General features: G+C 47.6%; 4 protein-coding genes across 4 annotated transcripts; 3 read left to right on the top strand and 1 right to left on the bottom strand.

Moving 5' to 3' along the window:
* Positions 1–1972: 1972 nt before the first annotated feature.
* Positions 1973–3740, bottom strand: FPOAC1_004903 (uncharacterized protein; the record flags this gene model as incomplete). The annotated part of the gene is made up of 5 exons (XM_044849440.1): positions 1973–2225; positions 2291–2602; positions 2690–2807; positions 2869–2996; positions 3157–3740. 5 exons carry the CDS (start codon positions 3738–3740, stop codon positions 1973–1975), a joined length of 1395 nt encoding a protein of 464 aa, XP_044708150.1.
* A 3227-nt stretch (positions 3741–6967) lies between these two features.
* On the top strand, positions 6968–8047 carry FPOAC1_004902 (uncharacterized protein; the record flags this gene model as incomplete). Its single annotated transcript, XM_044849439.1, has 1 exon — positions 6968–8047. One exon carries the CDS (start codon positions 6968–6970, stop codon positions 8045–8047), a length of 1080 nt encoding a protein of 359 aa, XP_044708149.1.
* A 6410-nt stretch (positions 8048–14457) lies between these two features.
* Positions 14458–16982, top strand: FPOAC1_004901 (uncharacterized protein; the record flags this gene model as incomplete). Its single annotated transcript, XM_044849438.1, has 2 exons — positions 14458–16828; positions 16882–16982. 2 exons carry the CDS (start codon positions 14458–14460, stop codon positions 16980–16982), a joined length of 2472 nt encoding a protein of 823 aa, XP_044708148.1.
* Positions 16983–21196: 4214 nt separating this feature from the next.
* On the top strand, positions 21197–23360 carry FPOAC1_004900 (uncharacterized protein; the record flags this gene model as incomplete). Its single annotated transcript, XM_044849437.1, has 2 exons — positions 21197–22105; positions 22161–23360. 2 exons carry the CDS (start codon positions 21197–21199, stop codon positions 23358–23360), a joined length of 2109 nt encoding a protein of 702 aa, XP_044708147.1.
* Between the last annotated feature and the right edge of the window lie 1896 nt (positions 23361–25256).

The following is a 25256-nucleotide window of genomic DNA, read 5'->3' as shown; positions in this document are numbered from 1 at the left end:
AAGTATATATAAAGATAATTACTAAAAATAACTTTTTTATAAAGTAATATATAAGGTCTTATATACTAATATAGAATAAGAATCTATACTAATAAATATATACTTTCCTTAAAAGCCAGAGCTATAGGTATTAATAATACTAAACTATAAGGACTTTCTCTCTATTTATATACTCTAGCTTAATCTTACTATATCCCCTCTATATTAGCTATTATCTAGCTAAGCAGATCTAGCCTAAAGGTCTTACCCTCTAGATAAGGTTATAGCACTATACTGATATCTCTAGTACCTTGGCTAAGGCCTACCCTTACTAGTATCTATAGATACTAATCTTTTAATTTACTCTATTTTTATTTTACCTACTTATACCCTATACCTAGTTTAAGATAATATATATATTAAAATAAACCAGCTTTATATTAGCACTAGCTAGTATATTAGGCTAATAGGCCTATAGTGCAATAAATACTAATATTTAATCTAGCTTATTCCCTAATTCTTATATATATCTTCTCTATATATTTAAGCCTTTACTTTACATTTACCTTAATAGATCTACTTACATTAGAAATTATATATTAGTTCTAGCTAGGATATCTATAGTAAATGCCCTTTGCCGCTATTGCAGATGCCCTAGCATTAAATAAAGACCACTACCACCACCACGTGTGTAGCTGCACCTCTTGTTCGGCATTACATATCAAGATGGTTTAAATAGGGTCCGGACTCGCTTAGTTACCCTGTCGGTCGATCCAAGTGCTTGGGCCCCTCCATCCGATACCAGTCAGAGTTATGGTAAGTCACTGCACTCACTGGGACAAAGCACACATACACATTTATGGTACCACTGTGAATGGGTGGAACTGGCCTACCGAATGCGTCCTGGGCCAAGTCAAAATGACCACTTGCGGTCAACAGCACGCTACAACTGAGACATGATCGTGGGGTTGTCTTGCATGCCCGTTCTTGACCGTTGAATGGACCCTAGTTTCTTATCTCCACGCTATCCTGGTGACTGGGCAATTATGAGGTTGAATAAACTATTTCTCCTATCGAAGACCATAACTGTGTCATACAATACATAACACCTGAAACGATACGTAACTTCTTCTACTAATGCTTTTAGGGCTCCTGGCACATGTTGCTTACTCATTTCTCTCTCGAAGTTCTTCCATCTCCACTACTACCAGTCCTTGATTAATAGTTGCGCACAACCAAGTTGTAAGTCTTGTGGCAGAAGTGTAGATTCGTCTTACACGTCTGCATGTATTATAAAATCTTTTGCGTGGACTGGATCCCTGAGGTCCCCAATACTACTGTATACCTTGATTTGCTGGGGGGCCTACCTAGGCCACACTGCCTGAAGTCAAGAAATATATGGATCGGACATACAACACTAACAATGTATCTGGACCATTTTGGTGCTTCAAATTGATCGTTCTTATCCTCAGTGTGGATACGTCCTCGGATCACTCTTTTGCTTGCTCACTCAAGCAGGTATTCATTTTTTCGATACTTTGCCGTGCTTGTCATTGACGGCACAGTATACCACCATCGAAACCAACTGCGACTCGCAAACTGAGCTCCCCTGCGCCCACTATCTGATTCATGCATGCATGCACTGCGGTGGATTCGTGGATGTCTGTTTATGCTGTATCTCGGAATCGAAATGGATGAGCAACACAGTTTGCCATACCTCGACAACGCAGGTGCCATGTCGTGCTTTTGCCATCAAGATATGATATCTCAGTGCAGATCGTCATTCAAAAGGCAAATCTATGTGCGCCGCCAGCAAATATATCAGGGCCTGTGCATGTACGCCCTTGTTGGATTTGATAACATGTGTGAATGCATATACACTTGCAGGCCTATGGAAAATGACCAGTCTCTACTGCATCGTGGTCCATCATATGTCGTGTCTCATATCTGTTTTTCCAAGCCTCCACCTGACGCTACACAAATACTACATAATCTAAAAACCATGCTTGGACGAAAAGTAATTCTGCATGCCCTCCACTTTATGCTGTGGGATAACATAGACTGGGTGTACAGTGGCAACACGATCCTCCTCGTCGAAGATCTGTTCACCCTCCATGTAAGGTGTCACAGACCAGGAATCACCCTTCACGTCCACCTCGTGAGGACGAGCAGCATCCAAGGTCCACCTGTGCTGCGCTGAGCTCAAGCCAGAGAGCACGTAGCAAGTGTGATATGCGTCCGAGTACCTGATTGTTGAACTGGAGTTAGCGCTCTTCGAGAATCCGGGATGCAGGGCCACGGAGTTGCATACTTGCTTGGCTTGTCCCTCAGCCCACCCCGCTTGGACTGGTCTTGACAGCAACAAAGAATGTATCGGATCAAACCGTCACGGCTGAAGAGGCTATACTCGGCCGCAGGTAGCGGGCGGCCTTCTAGGCTGGCCTCTTTCCCTTCAGGTCCCGGCCCGGGTCCGTTAAGAGCGGCCTCGATGAGCGGCCAGCACCCTCCGACCCAGTGACTGTAACAACCGTCGACTAACTTATTTGTGCGACCCGAGAAACCACCCTCGGGGGCGTACTGACGAGATGACAGCCACGAGATGAGCAGTGGTACATTGAGATGTCTACAAACCCCGGAGGACCAGAACTGGGTTAGTATGCACCGCTTATGTCAAACTTTAAGTGGATAGAGGAAAGACAGAGGGACATACCGCGGGATGGCTCGATGTGGAGAATCAATAATCGAAAGGCATCCGAGAGCGCAAAAGGCATATGCACCGTGTGCTTCAATGCCCGGCTTGGCCGACACGCCGCCCTCGTGCGTTTGACCTTTTCAAGGTGGACGATCAGAGAGGGACCACGGATGTCTAGGGCTTCATGCATCACTTACATCTGTGCACGTAGTTGGCCAGTCCTGCAAACAGACCAGTATGGCCGGCAGATCGTGCGGGAGAATCCTGTGATAGCTCAAGAGGGAGGTTGAGCAAAGAGATGATGACGGCTGCGCAGTACGCACCCCTGTAATGCTGTCAGTCTGCATATTGATACGAAGGAAATAATGGTAGGTGAGTCTATTCACGGTTCACGACATGATGACAATCGGGGTTGGATCGCCGTGGTGCCATTGTGGAAGGGAATGCATGGCGCAACGCGATGGAGTGGTACAGTATGCACATACCTGACATCCTCCTCGCCGCCCAGGGCCATCTGGAACCCTCCATCAGGTTGCTTGAGCGAGCATAGCCATCTCCACATGGCTCGTCGGTCAATACATTCGTAGGCATCCTCACCGCCGACTAGAGCCAGCGACAGGACGGCTGCATAGGAGGTGGCGAGATGCGAGGTATGCCCGAAGCCGCCAGCGAATCCTCCGCCGGGATTCTGCATCGGTCGGACGGTATCAACGAGTCTCTCCCGGTACGGTTCGACGTCCTCTCCCAGAAGAACTAGAGCAGAGAGACACCAGTAGAAGAACCAGGGCCGGCTGGGATCAGCAGAGGTAAAGGCAGCGGGCAGCTTACCCAGCTGCTTGTGCAAGAAGTTGACATGGCGACGTCGGTCCAGATGGGGTAGGCCATGGGAGTTGCATTGTTGGTGTTCCTCGCCGTTAAGGAAGGGCAAAACTTCGTCTATGGTTTCGTCCTGCAGGCGGGACGACTCTGTGGGTAGATCATCGTGAATGGGAGGATCGGTGGTGAAGAGTTGAGGGATGGAGGGTTCCAGATGCACCCCTGACTGTGGCGGTGTTTGTACTGAAGCCATCCTGGTGTTGGGTTTTGGTTTTGGCTTGGTGTTGCTGCTGGTATTGCTGGTATTGCTATGCGGAAACAAAACACGAGGGCGAGGACGAGTAAGACGAGAACGAGCTCTCATCACGCAGCTGAATTATATGAAGGAAAGCCTTTTTTCTTTTTGGGTGCTGTAATGAACCTGGCAACAATGAATATTTCGGTTGACATTGTTCTTCAAGCCATGGCCATCTCGCATCCCATATCAACCCCACTATATTGTCCGTCAAAGTGGACGTTTTCGTTGATGGGCCCAATGGGGATATGCACTTGGCGGGGTAATTCTCTTTGTCAGTCACCCATCACCAACGACATCTCATTCTACGCGGTTGTTTGCTTCATTTTTTCTAATGAGTCTATAGGAAAGCGATTGCATTGTTCGACGCTTTGATCCGGAAACGGCCTTGCCGTGAGTTAGTGGTCAATCAAGCCAGGAATTATGACAATCCAGTTATGTTTGCTAAGCCTAAACCTTATGGCAAGTTTAATCAGTCTGCAAAGCACAATAACAGGATAGCCTATCTCAAAAACAATCAGTTTGGACGACAGGCATCAAGCAAAAGAATTTATATAATCATTCTAATACAATACATAAACCACCCACCATTTCTTGACTTCTCTCGCACACTCACGGAAATGGCAAAGACTGCGTTTACCCTGTATCTCGCGGGAATCACAACCACAGACAATTGAAATGTGAATCTGTAAAGTTTATCACAAAAATGCGACCGAATATTAATCAGAAACAGTATGTCACATGAATAGAATGTTTTTATTTTAAACATTGGTAATGAGAAATATACAATATTTTCCTTATTTTCACTCATGCTGGCTCAACATCTGTCACCTTCCTTGAGACCTTATGAAGAGAACAGAAATAGAAACTTCAAACTAATCGAGCATAAGTCCTAATCTCTCAGTTTCTTGAAATAGGTGACTGTACGAAATCGCGGGTGTACATCTTTCTCTCTTAATTATGAAATCCCTTCTCCAAGACACGTGTACATTTCTGTGAATCAACAACACGACCTACTTTTTTTTGAGTAACATAACACCCATTCTCAGTCATTTACGGTGGCTATTATATGACTAGACCTATAGAATTGGTGAAAAAATATGAAATTAAGTTACTAAGACGCCATGATAGTAATGCACGATAAGGGTTCGGTGAAATATCCGTTGACCACCCTCGTGATGTGAGAGCCTCGTAAACTGGGGCGATTGGATCTGGACGATCAGATCAGATAATCAGTCCATAAGCTTATTAACGAGACTTGACATGTTCTGATTGCCTTCCAACGAGACTAACAGTTACCAACAAGTTCAGATAGATCGCACAAAGCTGCTGTCCAACCCTTACACGCCATCAGTATCGGACCGAAAACACAGCAGAAAATTCTTGCTAGCAAATCTTTCCCAAAGCCAATAAAGACCAAGTTTTATGTTTGTTGAAAGCATAGACATGCTCTCCCGAGTACCGAAACTAGAAAAATATTGATGTAACTTGACCATGCAGCGGAGACAAGTATCCGTGTCCTACAGTACCGACCTGGGCAGTGGACCAGCAGAGTTCACAACACCCATTAAAGATTGAATATCGATAACAGCCCCGCTAGTTCGACTAGTCAGTGGATGAAAGAGCTTCGGTTTCAGACGGCTCATCAGTTTCACACTACTGTGAAGTGTTGCAAGAATGTGATTATTTGCGCATTTACGGATGCTTCAACAAATTCGAACTCACACAAATAAAGTGAGGCAAGCGAATGTAGATCAAATGCGGATTTGTTGTTGTTGAGTACGATGGAGAAAAAACATGTCCGAAGCTATAGACGGAAGTGGAATAATGTCTCGAATATCCGAGCCCTCGACCGAGCCTGTTGCTCGAGTCCGAACCGACGACAACCCCCAACCTACCAACCTGAGGAAAGGAAAGCTAAGCTAAGAGTCCAAGAGAGCGGCTAGTGGGGCACTAAGGAGGATCATTTGAACGTGTGTAATGAGGATTGCTCATTTTATAGTGATATAGACTTGTAGGGCGTTTTGTGGTAATTATACTGAGAGATGTTCAAGACTGAATTTGATGATGTTGCAATCAGAAAACGAAAAGGACAACAGTCGAAGTTGCGTATCATGGACTTCTCAACTTGATCATCTCTTTGACAGTTGAACTACAATGATACTGGCCTTGAACAGTCAGTCTAATTGCTCTGTTCCACTGATAGACATGTCTCTCGATTTAGTCATATTGAATTGTAAACAATACGCACACACACGAGCTCTCTTGTGCAGGATGACCTCCCGATATTCCAGCTGTCATGTCACCCAACACTAGTAACGTGAGCAAACTTGCAAAGGGCCGGCCCGGAACTCTTCGAGATTAAGACTAACCGTGGCCAATGAGGATCTACTGGGTGATGATAGTTACTATTCCAGAATGACTAAAATCCGCGGCAAGAAAATTCAACAAGATCTCTGGTTGAGTCAAGTTCAAGACATTTTTGGTGGAGAAAGAGCCGGAACTTGAAGACCGGCTTGTCATATGCACAATACAGTCTCGTCCATCATGGGTGCAAGGTCATGGGTATCACGAGAGCCATCGTACTAGGTAATCCAGCAAACACCAGAGTCTTGCCATTGATCAAGTCAAATACTTAAGGTGAACAATGTGAGATGAAACCTTATTGCAACAACAATCAACTAAGTGTAAGGCACAGTCTAGTAAATACATGGCTATCTAGTATCTACATGGTCATCAACTTACACCAAATGCCCCCCAACATCAAAAAACACCCCCGCGCTTAATTAACTATCTAGATAGAACCCATGGCCATGCATATTCAACAGTGCCGTACATACATTTCCAAGACACCAGCTGGTTACTACAACAAGTCTTGCTTTTTTTTCTCATATCTGAGATCCTTGAATCTAAGCGGCTCGTCCTGCCGAGTAAGGATAGTTGGTCAACACCTCGGTCTTTTTTATTTCTCTCCATAACTCGTGCAACTATTTTACCGCTTTCTTGTTTCTGAGCTATAAGTTTAGTGTCACCCATTCTGTCTACTAGTGTCCCTTCTATAATTTTTCTTCCTCTTCCTCTTCTCTTCCTTGTGCTATTGTCCATCAATTCCTCCATAGAAACTATTTACTATATTACTACTATCTGTCTATTCCTCTTACATCCATCCGTCCTTATATATTGCCATGGCTACATCCTGCAGCAGCAGCGGCATTCAACAACTCATCCGTGACGGGGAATCTCAATTCAATGGCATGATTCGTCATGCACCCAATCAGACTCTCCCATCTATTACACCCATCTTCAGCCAGCCACGAGTCTATGCTTCATCTCTCGGCCAATTGGGCCTCCTCCCTGCAGAGCTTCTGCTCTCAGTCCTTGATCTTCTCGATGTCCAGTCATTGTCCCGCCTTTCGCGGGTATCTCTCCTGGGCAAAGATGTCATAGAGGATTTGCCAGTTTACAACGAGATGGTTCAGCATGCTCCAGAGGCATTGGCCGCTTTGGGCCAGACTCATCTGCTAGGTCATCATCCTGCCACTCTTCTTCACTTTGCCCTCCGGCAGAGCAAATGTGTGTCGTGCTTTGCCTTTGGCGGGTTTCTCTTTTTGCCCACTTGTGAGAGGGTTTGTTTCGAATGTCTATATGAGAACCAGGCTCTCCGAATGACTTCCCCAGCTATGGCGAAGCAGTGCTTTGGTCTCACCGATGATGATTTGGGACGAATCCCTATCATGCACAGTATTCCTGGTACCTTTGGCCTGAGGTTCCAGTTTGTTCATAAACAGGTGGAACATATTGTCAGCGTCAAGCAAGCAAAGAAGCTTGCGCTGGAAATACATGGCTCAGCTGAGGAGCTTGCCAAGTTGAGGCCAACATACCAGCCTGGCACAGTATCCATGAAAGATGCTGCTATTTTCAGACATTTTCACGAAGCTTCGCTGGACTCTCCGGGATGTGATCTGTCGAGACTGCCCCGAAAAGCCGAAGTGGTGGAAGATGACTTTGGTGGAATGGCCTCCATTCGGTTTCCATATCTCTCAGATACTGGCGCTGAGAAAGGCGTCCTATGTAAGGGATGCCTCGTTACGTACAGCCATTATATGCAGGGCATACTCCCTCCACCTGCTTTCTCAAAAATTGTCCCAGCGGATGTTGGGCCATATCGTCCACTTCTAGCGTTACTGACTCGTCTGTGGTCTCCAGAAGGGTTCCGTGAGCATGTACATGAATGCTATGGCGCACAACGAATTCTTGGACTATGAGTGCCATGAGGGGAGGACTGTTTCAGTTGCAAGCTCTGTGCGAGGGCCTTCACTCCACGATGAGGCTCGTCATGACGACTGTTTTTATCCTTCCTAGCTGATACTGACCTTCACAACCGTGCTGGGCCACATCCCCCCTCTAAAATGTTTTCCATTTTTGCATAATCTTGGTTGTAACGGTTGGTGCATCATGAGAAAAATCTCCCAAAAGTCTGTTCAGAATTTACGATTAGCCAGTGTTTTTTGTTCCTTGATGGACTTGCTTTTCACATACCCAATAGGCGCTATTGATATCGAGATACATTTATATCGTCCATTTGTTCACGTGCGCTTTGAGTAAAAGCATCGTTCTCGCTAAAACATGCTGCCTCTTCTGGTATGATTGACCCCTATGTATTAGTTGATTCACATGGACTTGGATTGACGGGACGAGCCTGAATCTCTGTGCTTGACTGAGACTCCCTTACACGTACTAACGCAGGCCTTCCCATCGGAAAGATTGACGGGGACATCATGTAGAAGAAGCTTCGTCTATTATTGCAGTTATTGAGCCAATAAAATAATATCTTCTCTTAGTTATCACGTTTTATGTTCATGTTTTGTGCCATAACTTTCAACCCGACAACCTCGACAGAGACCTAGGTATATCAGAAGACTTTGCACTGTAGCTTACCTTGATGCCCATATTTGTCATGTCGGGATTGAATTCATATATAATGATAAATATTCTTCCGAAGATGTACATTAGTTTAAGAAGCTCGTGTTAAACCAGCGGAAGCCTCGTCAATTTTATCACGTGCTTCAACTCACAAATGATTACATGGAGCACGAAAAGGCACAACTATACGTATATAGAATACATGCTGATTGATTGTTGAGATAAACAGACTCTAAGTGGCCCTCTTACAGCGTTGTATTGGTTAATAAATGGTATAAACTTGCCTCCTGACCTGCACAATCCATTGCACCACTTACAGGAATTCATCTTTCATAAGCCTAACTATCCAGAACCTAGACAAATCAGATTAAGTGGTATAAGTATATCATGCCCAAGAAAAATAAGAAGAAGTGTCTATGGACTCTCAAATGATTCGAAGATCCCCTCGCTTTGCCACAGTTACAAACGAAGTCTCAAGAAACTGTTGTGAGGGGTTGACACTCTGACCAAAACACTTCTCAGACACTCGCCCAATGATGTAGATGTCTTGTATAATTAAGTTTCGCATAAAACTCCAAAGAGACAATTGATTTAGAGCGGGCTGCGTTTTTGAGAGAGTCAGTCTACCGTCTTGACAGCCATGAGTCACAGCCTTGACGATCTCAGCGTCTTGTATACTTACAAAGCACAGCATCCCATCATACAGAAGGTTTTGGAAAGATCGGGTCTACTATGCATGAAACAACACATACTTGCATATAGCAATCCCCAGAAAAAATATTACTTGCTGCATGCTTTGGTTCAGAATCATGTGCATGAATTCCTTAGCATATACTGGCCTAGGCCCGGAACTTAGATCCTATGCGAGCTTCTGCAGGGCTGCCCAAAGATAGAGTGGGAGCGGGCAACCAACATGCCATTGGGTTGAAATGCAGACTATGGCATGATTTCCCGCTCGAAGCCCGAGTTTGACCGTGTTGCAGAATACATGCTGACTATGGCGTGGCGGGAAGATTGCAATAGGAATAAGAAAGCGATGGGGGTGGAGCTGTCTGCGAGTTGCAAGTCTGCAGATGAGGGGATCTCCATGCACACTTGTACGACTTGGCACTGCTTTCCAGGTGAGGTGAGATCGCTCAGCTCTCCAAGAAGGGTCTGGGTCGAATCTATAATGAGACCGGAATGACGAAACCTACTTTTCAAGGTTAGGACAAGTCAAATCAGTATTCGAGTTACATCAAGCCATCCATCTCGAGGATGTAAACTGTCGACTTTTGTGAACTGAGGGGTTGTGAGATACACAGAGTTTCCAGAAGCAATCGGCGAGCTTCTGCTCTTAGGAATGAGTGGCAGTTAAAATTCGATAGTTCATTTATTATGAACCTAGCTTTCTGGTCAAACTGGGCAGCTTCGCTCACGCGCTATCTAGTAAACCGGATTCATCCATAGTCACGGCGAATGAACACAAACTCAAGCTCAACTCACCCCTCACATGTAGAAGTCGAGACTGCTAGCAAAGTGCGATCGACGTGGCCACGACATTTCGATAGTGCACATTTACATATCATGTGCACGATACACGTTGCGGCCCGTCTGGTCTATCGAGTTACATGAGATTAGATGCCACAGAAGCCCTCGTTCCTTGCGTCCCCACGGCGGGGAAAGATCGTCTCGGAGTTGTTGTGGCTCACAGGACAAGTTTATATGGAGATCGGCCAGGCGGAGCACGGTAAAAGAGGAAAAGAGAGCTTGTCAAGCGGCTACTGTATAAGTTGCGTCGAATACGGATAAAGACTCCTTAATTTAAATCGCTTCACTCTAGTACCTAGTTACCACTTGACCCGTCTATAATTCTTGACCGCCGGTGGTTGCTCCCTGAAATCGAAGTCCAAGTATTGAGCGTCAAAATTACCCCTGCGTCAAGAATGGTCTGATGGCGACAGAGTTGCCAATAGCCGGCACGACAAAAATCCATCGGCAGTGGAGCAAGATTCGATGCGGCTTACATCCATGTACGTACTATGCCGAGCTCAGAACAACCGCCGTTGGGGCTGCCTCGCCTCTCTGGCTTGTCAATTCGGGTTGGTTAGACCATTGCTTGGCTGTCACTCCCCGGGTAACTGCTTGCCAAGAGCTGACCCTAACAGGAAGCTGTAGGATGTGCCGAGCCCACTTTGCTGTAACATACCGCGTTTGTTTGTTTGTTTCGACAGCATCCTCGTATATGTACGTATGCTTCTGCAAGGCCTCATCAACAACGTAAATCCTGATAATTGGCGAACTGTTAGCGCGCGCATCCACCTGACTCGCGTTGTTAGAAATGGGATCCTGTTGAGACTCTTAATAGACTTAAACTGCTAGTCCTCCCCCATGAATCGCCCTCCCCGTAGTTCGCATCATCGATTCTCCGTAAACAAAGACCGCAGATCCTACTTTGTCTTGGTCTTGGTCTAGAAGGAGAAGGAAAGAGAACACTACCACCAGATGAGACGTGCACACGGAAAGCAGCTAGGCTAGGGCACTGTAGCAGAACCCTGGTTGTAGCATCAGATGCGGTCAAGATATCAAGGGGAAGCCAGAGATTAACATGGAACTTCTCGACCAAAGAAGGGGCTAACTACTATGTCAATCGAAGCGTAAGAGGGCTGACGGGACTCGACATTCATATGTCAGAAACTTTCTCGTCCTATTCTCTGTAAGGAGATACTGACATCATTGTTAGTCTCACAGCATGAACGTGCGGTCCAGCAGTAGGGTCGCAGAAATGACTGTGCGCCATGTCTTTAAGACTCGTGCGTGCGTGTTACAAGTCTGAGAAACATCTCACACACACACACACCAGGTGGTCTCTGCTTCACAACTCTGGGGAGGCTGGCCAGCATATTGCGTGGCCTAGAAGACACAACAGCAGGCTGTGCATTGGCCTGATACCATTGTACTGCCGGCGATTCCTTGCCTTTCTGTCGTCAATGTAACGCCTGTCGCGGGAGATTTTCTCTTCACCAGATCAAGATAACCCGATGTGGATGTGGCCAATGCTCGTGCGCCTGCTTGTTACGCAAAACATAACTAGTCCTTCGACTAAGTAATAACCAAGGCATTTAATCCTGTTTGCATTCAATGCAATTAGCCCGCGATCGACGATGGTAACATGTGTCCGTCACGCTCTTCCTTCGATAATTGTTGTTAGTTGGTAGCTCCAACAGCCGCGGAAGCAAGTATGGTATGCATTGTCAACTATTGAAAACCCAATGTGGTTGATTGCCCATGGCAGAACGGTAGGTAGGCTCACGGATGAAAATATGTTTCGAAAGCAATCGCTGTAGCCCGGAACAACAAATTGAGAAGGCAATTGGTGACCGCAGGTGCTTCTTGATCGTGATCAATCATCCAACTACTCCAAGACCCATGAGCTTGTAGAGAGCTAAAGCTGCGGAACGATTTATCGCATCAACTCTTGTGCGCGGACATATCGTGCATCTTCCGAGCAGGATTTGCAGACCAGATTCTGCAGATTGGAGATTGTTTATTGGTTATAGTACCTTGAATGGAGAGATTTTGGGATAAATCCTTGACGTGTTCGCTGGCAATCACGAGCGCGAAGCCTCGCCAGACAAACAAGTCGATGGGGCATTTGAAAGGTTGAGCAGGATCGACAGCCTAACTGGACAGGTCCTTGCAAGACCCTGAGTGGAGTCTGGTTAAGCTAGTGCTTCGCCGATGGTCTCTTGTAAGTGAGGCCATGACAAGGGTTGCAAAGCATTGGCTGCTGACATTCGCTTTTTCTGAGTTTGATGGCTGGCGGGATGGCTGAGCGTGATCCATTTTGACGTTTACCGCTTGACAAGCAGCAAAACAAACAGGAGATATCTCGTGCCTGGAGTTGTTTTATCGATCGAGTTCGGCATGTTCATGGAGCTGGACCCTGAAGCTCGAATCGAGACGGAATCGCAGACCCGACGCTTTCCAGACAAGACAACAGATGCAAATGCGTGACATGTCCGAGACTGCCCACCTCAGAGGGAGGTGGTAAGGTACTGGGGTACAAAGCTAAGTCAAACCCTCGCACGTGCAGCAATATGTAGCAGCATTCCAAGCTTCGAGACATATGGCCGCATGGCCGTGTTACCGTCAGCGTGTGGCTTGCCGCTGCGAATGATGACCGGCTTGTCCATTGCGATAGCTGTTTTGTTCAAGAAAAGGATCTTGGATTCGGAGCGGGCGAGCGGCAAGCTTTGTTGTGTTGTCTACCTAGTATGTAGCAGAACTGCACCACATATAACTAGAGGCAGATAGTGGAGCATCGAGATGTAAGACGTGCAGACGGGAAGGGAAGTGCTCGAAACCAAGACAGGAAATAACTTGCAACTACCTGGATAAGAGGCAATTGAAGCAATTGGTCAGACGGATATTCCGTGATAATGCGCAGGTTGAGAGTACAATACAGCATTGTACCATGTATGTATTGTAAGACTGCTATCTCGCAGTCGCCACGATGAGTTCCCATTTGCTTGCAGCGTCGCAATGCAACCACCAACGGTGCTGTGTTGTAACGATGTTTTGCTGCAAGGTGAGCTGGTGGGTGGAATATCAGTGGATGACAGTGAACAGTAGTATATGCACGGTATTACAGCCCACTATGCAACAACAAAAGGAAAGAGATGCACTGTGCGATTTCTTGGCTCGTCGGGGCCTCTTTTTTTGACACTTGCTAAACTTGATGGAGCCAATGCGGCGGGGGCCTCAAGTCATACAACAAGGTTTATTATGGACTTCCTAGAGAAATGAGACGGCGCATCAAGTAGATCTGAATCTTATCACGACATTTGTGAACAGCCTCATCTTTGAACTTAGCAGAGATGACAGAGTGCTAGGACATCATCTCATCAACGAACACCTACCTATAGCTAGCTATAGGCCCTCCATCCAGGAACAACTGTTACTGGAATTTGTGCCTGGATCTCATGCACGATTTATGGCCACACTGTTGGCAAAAATGCCCCGCTGCGTATCGTGATTCTCCAACACGAAGCTAGGAAGAAAACAACATAGGAATAGGCATAGGCATAGGATATAATAGCTATTTTGGTGGATGGGGATGGAGATGGAGATGGCTGGACTACGGGGCCTCTATTCTAGTCTTGGGCTTCGGCTAGGGCCTTGATAACTGACGATAGGCCGAACCAATCCTTGATTCATGAGGAAGTCTATTCAGACTCGACTGGATCACGACCTTCGGGTCATGGCGGCGACGGCGGCTGCAGAGGTGGTTGGCCAGACTCGGGGGTAGATCTGTTTGCGTTTGTATAGCGCTCACTAGTCTTTGCTAACAGATGAACCGATCATCCTCAAGCATTTTTCCAATTGGCCAATACTCTGACACCCCCAAGAGAGGCGCAGAAGGTTGCAGCAGTCAAGGGTTCCAGGGTGTGCTCGCCAGCGGATAGGCTTATGTAGCGGCCACTTTAGTGGGTGGGCGCCTCCATCTCAGGTGGCTTGGCCATTGGCTGCTTGTCCCGACGGCTTCACCGCTTCTTCCCCCATCGACAAAACACCCACAGCAGCGACACTAACCCATGATCTACCCGTTAAACCTTCTCCAGCAGTCCCTCTCCTTCTCCAGCTGCTCCAAAACCTTCTCCCTTCACCTCAACAGGGACTTCACGAAAGAGCGGTGTCGTCCGCTGAGTTCCTACAATATTATCGATCATCCGTATCTATTACTCCGCTTCCTTCTTGATTTTTGCCCAGTATGACTTACGACTTCAACAACGGCGGGGGTGATGCCTATCTCGACTTGACCAACTTCGATAATCGAAATCGCGCTGCTTACCAAACTTACTCGACGGCCACTACCCATTCGAGTCCTTCGGCTGCTTCAAACATCATGTCCCAGGACGCCCGACACTGGGCTGTTCCCCTCGATATGTCTTCAAACCACTCTCACGGATATGCCTCGATGAGCCCTGAGGAGCACCAGATCTCGTCTCCTCCATCGCAATCCTCAAGCCCCCATAGCCAGCACTCGCCGCTACAACAATCACCTTTCCAGCAGAGTGTGAACCCTTTGACGGATTGGGCCCTCCAGCAGCAGCAACAGCAGCAGCAGCAGCAGCAGCACCTCGCTGCTGCTGACATGACACAGTTCATTCACGATGCTGCGCTCATGAGCTTCAATGCTTTCCCAAACAACTTCCAGCCAACGAACCCACTTGACTATCTTCCCGCGACCACACAGGCTGCTCTTCAGGCTAACCTCCTCGAATCGACATTCCACGGCTTGCCCACCATGGATGACCACACACAGGCAGTTTGGCCCGGCACCGGAATGGAGAATTGGCAGGATTTCCAGAATACCTTGCAGATGGATGGACTGCCTCGTCTTGATAGTGTCGGTAGTCACTCGCCAACTGGCACTTACCTCGAGGTTCTGTCCCTGCCTTCAACCTCGGGTGAAGGCTGGGCCATGGTGGATTGGAACCAGCCCAACTTTGATCAGTTCCAGCAGGCTCATGCTCAGGGTGCTGCCATTTTTAACCCTTCCCAGACCCTTCACTTGAGAACCAACTCCGACTCGTCCGACGGCGCCAATTCTATGGAGTTTGGAAGCTTCGAGGAGATCCCTGCTTTCCCTTACTCCCCCTTCTCTCCCGAGTCTGACGGTTATGTCGATGCTGGTCACCACCGTAACTGCTTCACCAACGACGGTCACAACCACGCCCATGCCCATGCCCACAACCACAGCCCTCAGCCCGTCGCTGCCACCACTGTTGCCACTGTTCCCGTCAAGTCCGAACCTTCTTCGAGCCGTCACAGCCCCGGAAGTGGTGCCGGATCCGTATCTCCCTCTTCCAGCAGCACAAACCGCAGGAACTCTGGTCCTCGTAAGAGCCCCATTGCTAAGAGCACCACTAAGAGTGTTGTTCGCCGTATTTCCAATGGCAAGAAGGATGGTACTGTTGAGAAGAAGGTTGGCCGCAGAAAGGGACCCCTCCTCCCTGAACAGAGGAAGCAGGCCAGCGAGATCAGAAAACTCCGAGCCTGCTTGCGATGCAAGTTCCTCAAGAAAACTTGTGATAAGGGAGAGCCCTGCGCTGGTTGCCAGCCTTCTCATGCTCGTCTCTGGCAGGTTCCCTGCACTCGTATCGACATTAAGGACATTGGTTATTTCATGAAGGACTGGAAGGCCGACTACGAGCGACACATGGACCGCGGTGTCTCGGTCTACAATGTCAAGGGATTCGCTCAGAAGGAGACTCTCATGTGGATCACCCACGGTTACGGTTTCGCCCTACCTGTCATGGTTCGCGAGGTCTTTGTCGCCGACGACAGTTGCTTCTCCGTCGACTGGGTCGAGTCTACTCTCACTGACCAGGAGCCCATTGACTTTGAGACTCGCACTGAGAAGCTTGATGTTGGCGCCGAGGGTATCCGCCTGGACGCTTTGTCCGAGTATCTCGACAAGCACATTGACGGACCTTTCGAGGACTTCATTGACGACCACTTCGAGGGCACTCCCTTCATCACCGAGATTCTCAAGACTGCCCACCGCTTCTATGTCAAGGAGAAGATGCCTGTTATCCGCAAGTCTCTCAAGCTTGTGCTTGCTTATAACCTCACCATGCACATCACCATGGTCGAGAACCAAGGATCTGAGGTTGACCTTGATGGCCAGATCGATGACGAGGACTCCAAGTACTACGGTCGCACCGTCGCCCCTGTCATGATCAACTTTCAGATCAAGTGTGCCCTTGCCGACATGTGGCGTGAACTGCAGAAAGACATCCTTGAAGAGCTTTCAGCCCTCTACTCTGGTGTCTACAGTGGTGAGAAGATGAAGAACTGGCCTACAATCTTCATGATTGCCTCTATTCTCCTTGCCGTCTGGGAAGAGATGCAGTTCGATTGCCACTACAGAGTCCCCGACCCTGTCGCTGTCAACAAGTTCTGCACTGATATGGAGACAACACCCGTTGGTGTCATTGTGGGTCTCTTCCACGCCATCTCTCAGAAGCTTCCTGCCTTCACCGACTGGGATACCCGCAAGCACGGTCACCTCCTTCACAACAATACCTCAGTCTGCGAGGCCATGACTGAAGTGCGACAGCATGTTATCAAGCACGGTATGTATTCTTTCAATGCTTCTACTGCAGCACGCCACTAACACCTGACACAGAGGCATATCTTCGTACCCGCAAGGAGTCCAAGTTCGACCGCTATGACTTCGACTCTCTGTCCAACAAGTTCCTCTCCAAGCTTGTCATTCGGGCCAACTGAGATATCATAGCCTGTGCAAAGATGCTATGAAACTGTCAAAACATATGATAGGGCCCCTGAGTCGCCCGCCTTTTCTTTTGTCACATCTGTTTTTTTATCACAGCGACAGCGTTGGCAAGGCCGTTTCGATCTTGGTCAACCGCGACCCCAGAATTGTTCTTTCGAGCATACGAATACGGCTTTAACCTTCTATCACGGCTGGTCACCGCCCGACAACACGAAGCAACCTGACACGGGAAAATGTGTTATGACCTTCTTATGACTTTTCTTCTATGAATGTATGACTGAAGAAGACAGAGCGTTTTAGTTCTTTTTATCATATTTTTTGTTTTTTATTTAAATTGGAGACGGAGGAGAACACATCATACAGTCCAGAGCGAACCTCACCCACTTTGTGGTGTTATTATGGGATCATGTTTGACGACCTGGCATTTGAGATGACTGATTTTGCATGCCTGATGGGCCTAAATGGAGGTTGTGTGATTTATCTTTTGAGGGCGTTGGTGAGCTCAAGTGGGCTGGACTCGCGACAAGACATAGTCGCCAGAGAAGAGCAGAAGAGCCGAGCAGAAGAGCCGAGCAGAAGGGAAGAGCGAATCATTTTTACTAGCAGCTTGACAAAGGGATACTTGGGTAGTTACAAAAAAGGCACCATGCTAGGCAAGCGCTATAGCATTGCCATGAGTATATTGAATTGAATCTAACACCGCAAACTTGACTCCATCGTGAACTGCGAGCTATCGAAGTCTTATGCATACTTCGTTCCAGCGATGATTAACTCCAAACAGATGGTGCTGAGGCCTTGTCTTGCCAAGATAACCAGAGCGCTCGATCAGCGGTCTTGTCAGAGGTGGAATCATTGGAACATTCTACCGGTACCAACTGACAATGGTTTCCCCTTTGTTTCAGGTATACCAGAAGTTCTGTTGTATTACGCTCTTTGTTGACGGTCCGATCCAGGGTAGTCGCCAGTCCTAAGCTATTGTCGGATTGTCATAGGTACCTCTAGTCAACATCGCGAAAGGGGGGGTAGTTCGTGATAAGACGCCATATCTGTGCAATCACCGTTCCGTATTGAGTCATTATTGTCAGCTTTGATAACGACTTGCGATCGCGAAAGAGTACGTGGATGCTATTAGTGCCCCGTACATAAGTTTGACTGAGAAATAAGATATTATTATGCCCAAAAGAGACGGCGCCTCAGGGTATGAGAAGAATTGGCTGCTAGAACATACGGGATGAAATTAGTAGACCAGCTTATGCTACTTAGATCAGACCTCTTGGACTGTTTATTTTTATACCCTAGGTAAGATTTAGGAGGCCTACTAGGTTAGTTACAAGAGGGCGAAACGGGCCAGCCGCGTAGTGTCGCTCAACAAGTTGATGCGAACAGGGTGGTCGGTCGTCAAGGTAGGGGTCCTCACGGGCCAGAATTGTTGGTTGATGACGTCGCAAAGGCCGACACGGCCGGATGCAGCACGCGGCAGAAGTCCCTACATGCCTCGAACCCACAGCTGAGTGAGCTATCGTCGCCTTCTCTGCTGGAATCAAAGAGTATATGTCTGTTTTAACAATCATTCTAGCCTGCTTCGCTGATTCTGCCACAGAGAAGTGTCCGTCCAGGTGTGTGAGGTCTCCCCTTCTTTTGTTAGTGTTGTTAGGTATGGTTGGTGTCCCCACTTTGAACATATCTCGGCAGCATGAGTTGTTGATCCAAAGCGTTACGCTTGCGCTTCCCGGGCCCAAGACCTGATTATTAGAAACTTGAGGCAATGGTCGTTTATGGCCTCCTGTATCAAATCTGAAAGAAATGGTGCGTCTTGCACGTCGGTTTCTTTCGTTGAAAGGCGTTTGTTAACAATACATAGAAAAGCATTGCTTTTTGGAGCCTTTCCCGGGGTAAAGTGGCGACATGCCGCTGTCTGGGCCCCGCCACTCCGCTTCGGTGCATGAGCTCTAGCGTTGGACCGTGGGTATCTGCTGATAAGTGAATGGCCGTGAATTAGACGGTGACGGGCAAGCGAATGCGACGGTCCATGACAGGCACATTACCTATAGCAGCAGCAGTTGTTAATTGAGAACAGCGCTTTCCTTTCCATGGGAGAAGTCTCGGTTTGAGACTGACGTATATTATGCGCATGTTCTCTCTTGGCTTTGCTTATTTCGTAAGCACCTTCTAGACTCAACTCGAAAACACCAGAGCTCCTGACATCAGTCTGACTCTCAGCCTTTGGATTTGCACGGACCCACCTGCCATTACACGATACCTAGGTAGTACGTACTAAGGTAGTAGGTAAGTGTTAAGTGATATGTATCGGATCCTTCGCGACAGCATACCAAGGTTAGGATAAAGAGATAAACAGCCTGAGAAGAGCGGGCCAAGATGGCATAAAGGGACTAAGTTATTTGGTTTCTTAGGCACCTACAGTACCTCTAAGGTAAGTTTTCTGCGACCCCAAGACTCGCCTTGCCTGTTATCACGGTGAATGCATGTAAGGTAAAGTGCGGTGCCAGATTCTGGAGCCTTCCCTAGGAGGTACTTTAGTAGTCGTTGCCGTCATTGGCTATTATGAATCATCCGCCCCCGGAAGTTGCGCGCCTTCTCTGGGCTGGGCTGCCAACCTACCTAGGTAGGGTTCCGCGCCTGCCTTGTTGCTCTTGTTTGTCACTGCCTGGCAGCTGGCAGGCGTAATCCGGTAACTGCGCCCCCTTGCACCTTGCGTTTGATCCAAACAAACCTTCCCCTCACCTACTTAAACCTCCTCCGCCTCTTCTCAACTTCGGCTTCTTTTCTTCCTACAACATCTCGCTCCCAGAACATTTACTTCTCTTTGAACCCAACCACCCATCTACATCATCCCATCCGAAATACCATCAACCCAAGAACACTTGCATCACACTACTGCCATCATGCAAATCTTCGTCAAGACCCTCACCGGCAAGACCATCACCCTTGAGGTGGAGTCCTCTGATACTATCGACAATGTCAAGTCCAAGATTCAGGACAAGGAAGGCATTCCTCCTGACCAGCAGCGATTGATTTTCGCCGGCAAGCAGCTTGAGGACGGTCGTACCCTCTCCGACTACAATATCCAAAAGGAGTCAACCCTCCATCTCGTCCTCCGCCTTCGTGGTGGTATGCAGATCTTCGTCAAGACCCTCACCGGCAAGACCATCACCCTTGAGGTAGAGTCCTCTGATACTATCGACAATGTCAAGTCCAAGATTCAGGACAAGGAAGGCATTCCTCCTGATCAGCAGCGATTGATTTTCGCTGGCAAGCAGCTTGAGGATGGCCGAACCCTTTCCGACTACAATATCCAGAAGGAGTCGACCCTCCACCTTGTTCTTCGCCTTCGTGGTGGTATGCAGATTTGTAAGTTATCTTGACATCTTCGCCACACGATTTATTACTAACATTCGACTGCAGTCGTCAAGACCCTTACTGGCAAGACCATCACCCTCGAGGTGGAGTCTTCTGACACCATCGACAACGTCAAGTCCAAGATCCAGGATAAGGAAGGTATTCCTCCTGACCAGCAGCGACTCATCTTTGCTGGCAAGCAGCTTGAGGATGGCCGAACCCTTTCCGACTACAACATTCAGAAGGAGTCAACCCTCCACCTTGTTCTTCGCCTCCGAGGTGGCCAGTAGGCGACTATTATGATTAGGTGGCTAGTGGCTTTTATGAGAAACAGTAATTATGAAGGCGTTTGGGACCGGCTATAGCATAGCTTACTTCGCAAGGCAACATTGTTAATAGACTCGATTGAAGTCTACCTTCCTTTCTGAATCGGTGTGATGTCGTCTTCTGAATCACTGTATGTTGACACTTATGTTTCCAAGACTGCCCCACCTGCTGTCAATGGAGGCATAAGAGACGTAATTAATATGTCAGTTTATGCCGTTTATATAATGCTGTTAGGTTGTTTATTCTTGAATCATAAAGTTCAAAGCTTCAGAGCAACAGGAAAAATCATTATTAGGCAGATATTAGAAATTGTGAGAAACAACCAGATATATATATACTAAAGTTCAGAGGAAGTCTTACTCACTTAGCAGGTGAATTAGAACCACAGGCTGCGCACCCCAGCTAGCTCGGCTCATGACGAGTGGGGTTGACATACGGATAGGTACTAACTAATAAGGTATTGTATCATAAGCTCCAACACCATCATCTTTCGAACGAGCAGCTTGCTGTAGACTGATACGCTATGCCTTCTTATTTTTATCACATCAAATTTGAGCTGTATCCCATACCTAATCCATTAACTGCTTCGTCAGAGACCACAGACCTTATCTGGCTACCGCTGCCCGAATCGAGCGTTTTCGACGACTTTCCCTCCCACCCGAGACCAGATCGACAGACAGCCTACAGAATACCAAATACCCCCGATTCTCCTTCATACCGCCCTGCGAACCACGCATCTCCATACGTAACTGTAGAGCAAAACTCGTCCACTTCGAGCCTCGGTATAATCGACTGTGGCACAGCAGCAGGACCGCCTGTCAAGGAAGACGAACGAAGAATTGAAATTGTGTCGGAGAGACAGTGGCTCGAGAGAGCCAATAGCTTCCCACCACCAAACTCGAGCGCCGCAATACACCCGCAAAACGCAGTTAGAGACTGGAGGTTTGGTCGCGTCAGTCTCGAAACAGTCGATTTACGAACCGGACACACAATGGCTAGCGAGGGGAGTCGAAACGCTCCATCGGCGGCACCTTCTCTAGGGCCTATGTTTGGAGGGGCTGGTACAGCGACCAAGGCAGATCTCCTTCCACTTGAAACAAAGAATACCGAACTCGGATGGGGTGTCGTACACTTTTACCGAGAGAGCGATGAGACGCCGAGTCTCATCGAAGCGGATGGCCAGGAGAACGGAACTGGAGACTTGAAAAATAACGACTGTACAACGCTTTGCATACCGGCAGTCCCTGCATACATGTCCCCAGGCGATCTTATGGGATTTGTGGGAGAAAAATGGAGAGGTGATATCAGCCATTGCCGCATGGTTATGACCTCGCGAATGAACAGGTACCTTGTACTTCTTAAGTTTCGAGATAATACCCGAGCGAAGCAATGGCGTCGGGAGTTTGACGGCAAAGTTTTCAACACTATGGAGGTAAGTGACAGCGTGTATGATACAAGGCGAACATGGTCGCTAACACTTAACCCAGCCTCAGATATGTCATGTAGTGTTTGTCAAAAGCATAACGTTTGAAACCCCGACGCGAAGAAAATCTAACGCCGCTCTCTCACCTCTTTCCTCTTCAGCAGGAATGTCGAGTAGCCTCCGGCCGTTTCCTCCCCCGACACCGAATCTTGTAGAACTGCCTACATGCCCTGTATGCCTGGAGCGTATGGACGAGACAAACGGATTAATGACTATTCCATGCTCTCATGTGTTTCATTGCACATGCCTTCAGAATTGGAAAGGAGCTGGGTGTCCCGTCTGTAGATTTACGAACACGTCACCTGATGCGAACCCGGATCCCTCGAATCCTCATACACAGCCGTTTGGATCCGGAGCCTCGAATATTTGCACCATCTGTAGCTGCACAGATGACTTATGGATTTGTTTGATATGCGGCTACGTAGGCTGTGGCCGTTACAAAGGTGGCCACGCAAAAGACCACTGGAAAGAGACGGCACATTGCTTTGCTCTCGAGCTGGAAACACAGCATGTCTGGGATTACGCCGGTGATATGTGGGTGCACCGGCTTATACGAGCCAAAGGTGATGGCAAAGTGGTGGAGCTTCCTTCAAGAAGTAGATCAATTGGTCACCCAGAAGAAGAGGATGTCGTACCTCGGGCAAAGCTCGAAAGTATCGGTCTGGAGTATACGCATCTGGTCACAAGCCAACTTGAATCGCAGCGGGTATACTACGAAGAATTGATTCGCAAGACCGTTGACAAAGCCTCGAAAGCATCCACGACTGCTGAGACTGCTGCCGCCCAGGCATCCCAGGCCATGGAGAAGTTAGCGTTATTAGACGAGAAGTATACGACTCTTAGTCAAGAAACGATTCCCGAGCTGGAGAAGCAACTTGAAAGAGAGCGCAACAAGGCAAGCAAGAGCGAAGTATTGGCACGCAACCTCGGAAAATCTCTCCAGGAAGAGAAACGACTGAATGAGGGATTGATGAAGCGAATTGAACATCTCAATAAAGATCACGAAGCAATAGCTATGGAGCTGGAGAAGGTCAAAGCGGAAAACGCAGATCTGCAGGAGATGAACCGGGATTTGAGTATGTTTATCTCTGGGCAGGAGAAACTGAAAGAAATGGAGAATGAAGGCAAGATTGAAGAGGGCGAGCTTGAGGGAGGTAGTGTGAGTGTACCGGAGAAGAAAAGCAGACGGCGAGGAAAGCGATGAGAAAGCCATATGGCGAGGTCTTGACGTCTTGTTGGTCTCCTAGTATGATGGCCAATACGTTTCTTGTCAAGCACATCGTGTATAAGGGGTTCATGATTTGTCTGTCAACTCTGTATGGCACTGCTGGTAGAAGCAAACGCATCGTTACACATGCAAAAGCAGGGGGGCCTTGCCAAGGTGACTTGGTAAATTAATACATAATATTGTCCAGCTAGTAGTGGGTAGCAGAAAAAATGGCCTTCGAAGTCTTGGGTTACAAAAATAAGTAGTCTAAGAGCTATATTCTAAGGATCATAAAGTGGCCCACTAATTTCGTCTCTTATGCTTCCGGCGGCCAATTTTTCTGATACCATGAGGGTCCAGCTACGTCCTCCAACCCCAGCCCAGCATCTACAGAAACCTAAAGATCCTTTTGACCTCGGGATACAGAGACAGCTTGATGGGATGTGGATGAGGCAGAAACATCACTCATTGTAGGATACCGTGTACACCCACCCACCCCCTCCCTCCACTGACGTTAGTGATTTGATGGCGCATTAGAGTCTCAACCGCATCCAATGTGACTATAGCAGGCGCTTTTTTGTTGGGACTTGGCTTCTATAGACAGGCAAGACCTGTGCCGAGAGAATGCTCTTGTTTCTGGGTATGTTTTTTTTTTCAAAGCCTAGCCATGCCAAGTGGTTACTGAATGTTAAAATAATGGATGCCGAATGGTGAACTCGAATGCTCTCACGGGATTGACATGTGAAAGTCTGGGCGCACGGATATGTTTCTCTCGTTGTTGTTTCTCGGAAATTCGCAGAGGGTCCATGATGGAGATTGTAATATTGGTAGCGTGATGAAGTGGCGGTTGGTCCCGGGGTTTGAATAAACTACCTACTAATCAGTGGCTGAAGGTAGATATGACGATGGTGTGAATCAACTTGTGATCTCGCTACGTATTCTGCACAGTAGGTACTTGTGATCAATCCATGTGAGCAAAGGGTACATATGTTTGTTGATGCATGAATTCGAGGCCATGTTTCCAGCGCTGATGTCTCAAGTTGAATGACCTCCTATTCCCAAACCGCTTTGTTGGTTAATGATGCGCCGTTGAAATGTGGCTTATACTCGGCATGTTCTGGTTCACAAATGTCTCTGACCACAATGTGCAACATAGGTTAGTAGGTAGAATTGGAGAGATCCTTGCGTCACGCCAGTTACTTGCAGTACAAGCCGCTTCGTACCGGATCTCTGATAGTGGGGTGATAGACAAATGTTCGCAAGGGCAAAAACGCCGAGAGCGAGTACGGCATGTAACCAAAATCATCCTCGGTCATGAAATAGGGAGGTAAGTTCGTTGGATAGGGATCGAAGAGGAAGCTGATAAACAAGGACAAGGGAATCAATTCGGAACTTCTCAATAAAGTTGAGGTATTCATTGACAGGATCATCCAATGCTATGACGGTAGCTTCATAGCTCCAAAGCCAACCTTTACTTACCTTAGTAGGTAGGTACTCGGTACTAACTAATAAGGCAACCCTCGATTTCCCCTCTTCAGGTCACAATTACAGCACAGAACATCCCCAACCCCAGCCCCAGCTATTTCTCCATCTTCATCTCATGTGCATCACCTCCCATTCTGTTCTGTCCTGCATTGTCTCGCCTCGTCTTTTCCCAGCTTATCCTGTCCGTCCAACAGTAATGCTGAGGGGTTTAAACTGTCCTTAGTGCCGATTTCAATATAGTTTATTCAACATCTTGCATCACCTAACTATCGACCTATCTTCGTTCGCTCCAACCCGTCCAGAGGCCCGCCGCCCCTCACGTCGAGTATACCTCGCTTGTCTAGTCTGTTAAAGATTTTTACAACATCCATACCCACCCTTCGACCTCATATTCAGTTTCTCTCACCT

Source organism: Fusarium poae, chromosome 2 (assembly GCF_019609905.1).
Source record: "Fusarium poae strain DAOMC 252244 chromosome 2, whole genome shotgun sequence".
NCBI lineage: Eukaryota > Fungi > Ascomycota > Sordariomycetes > Hypocreales > Nectriaceae > Fusarium > Fusarium poae.
This window is presented reverse-complemented; position numbering and strand designations above follow the sequence as displayed.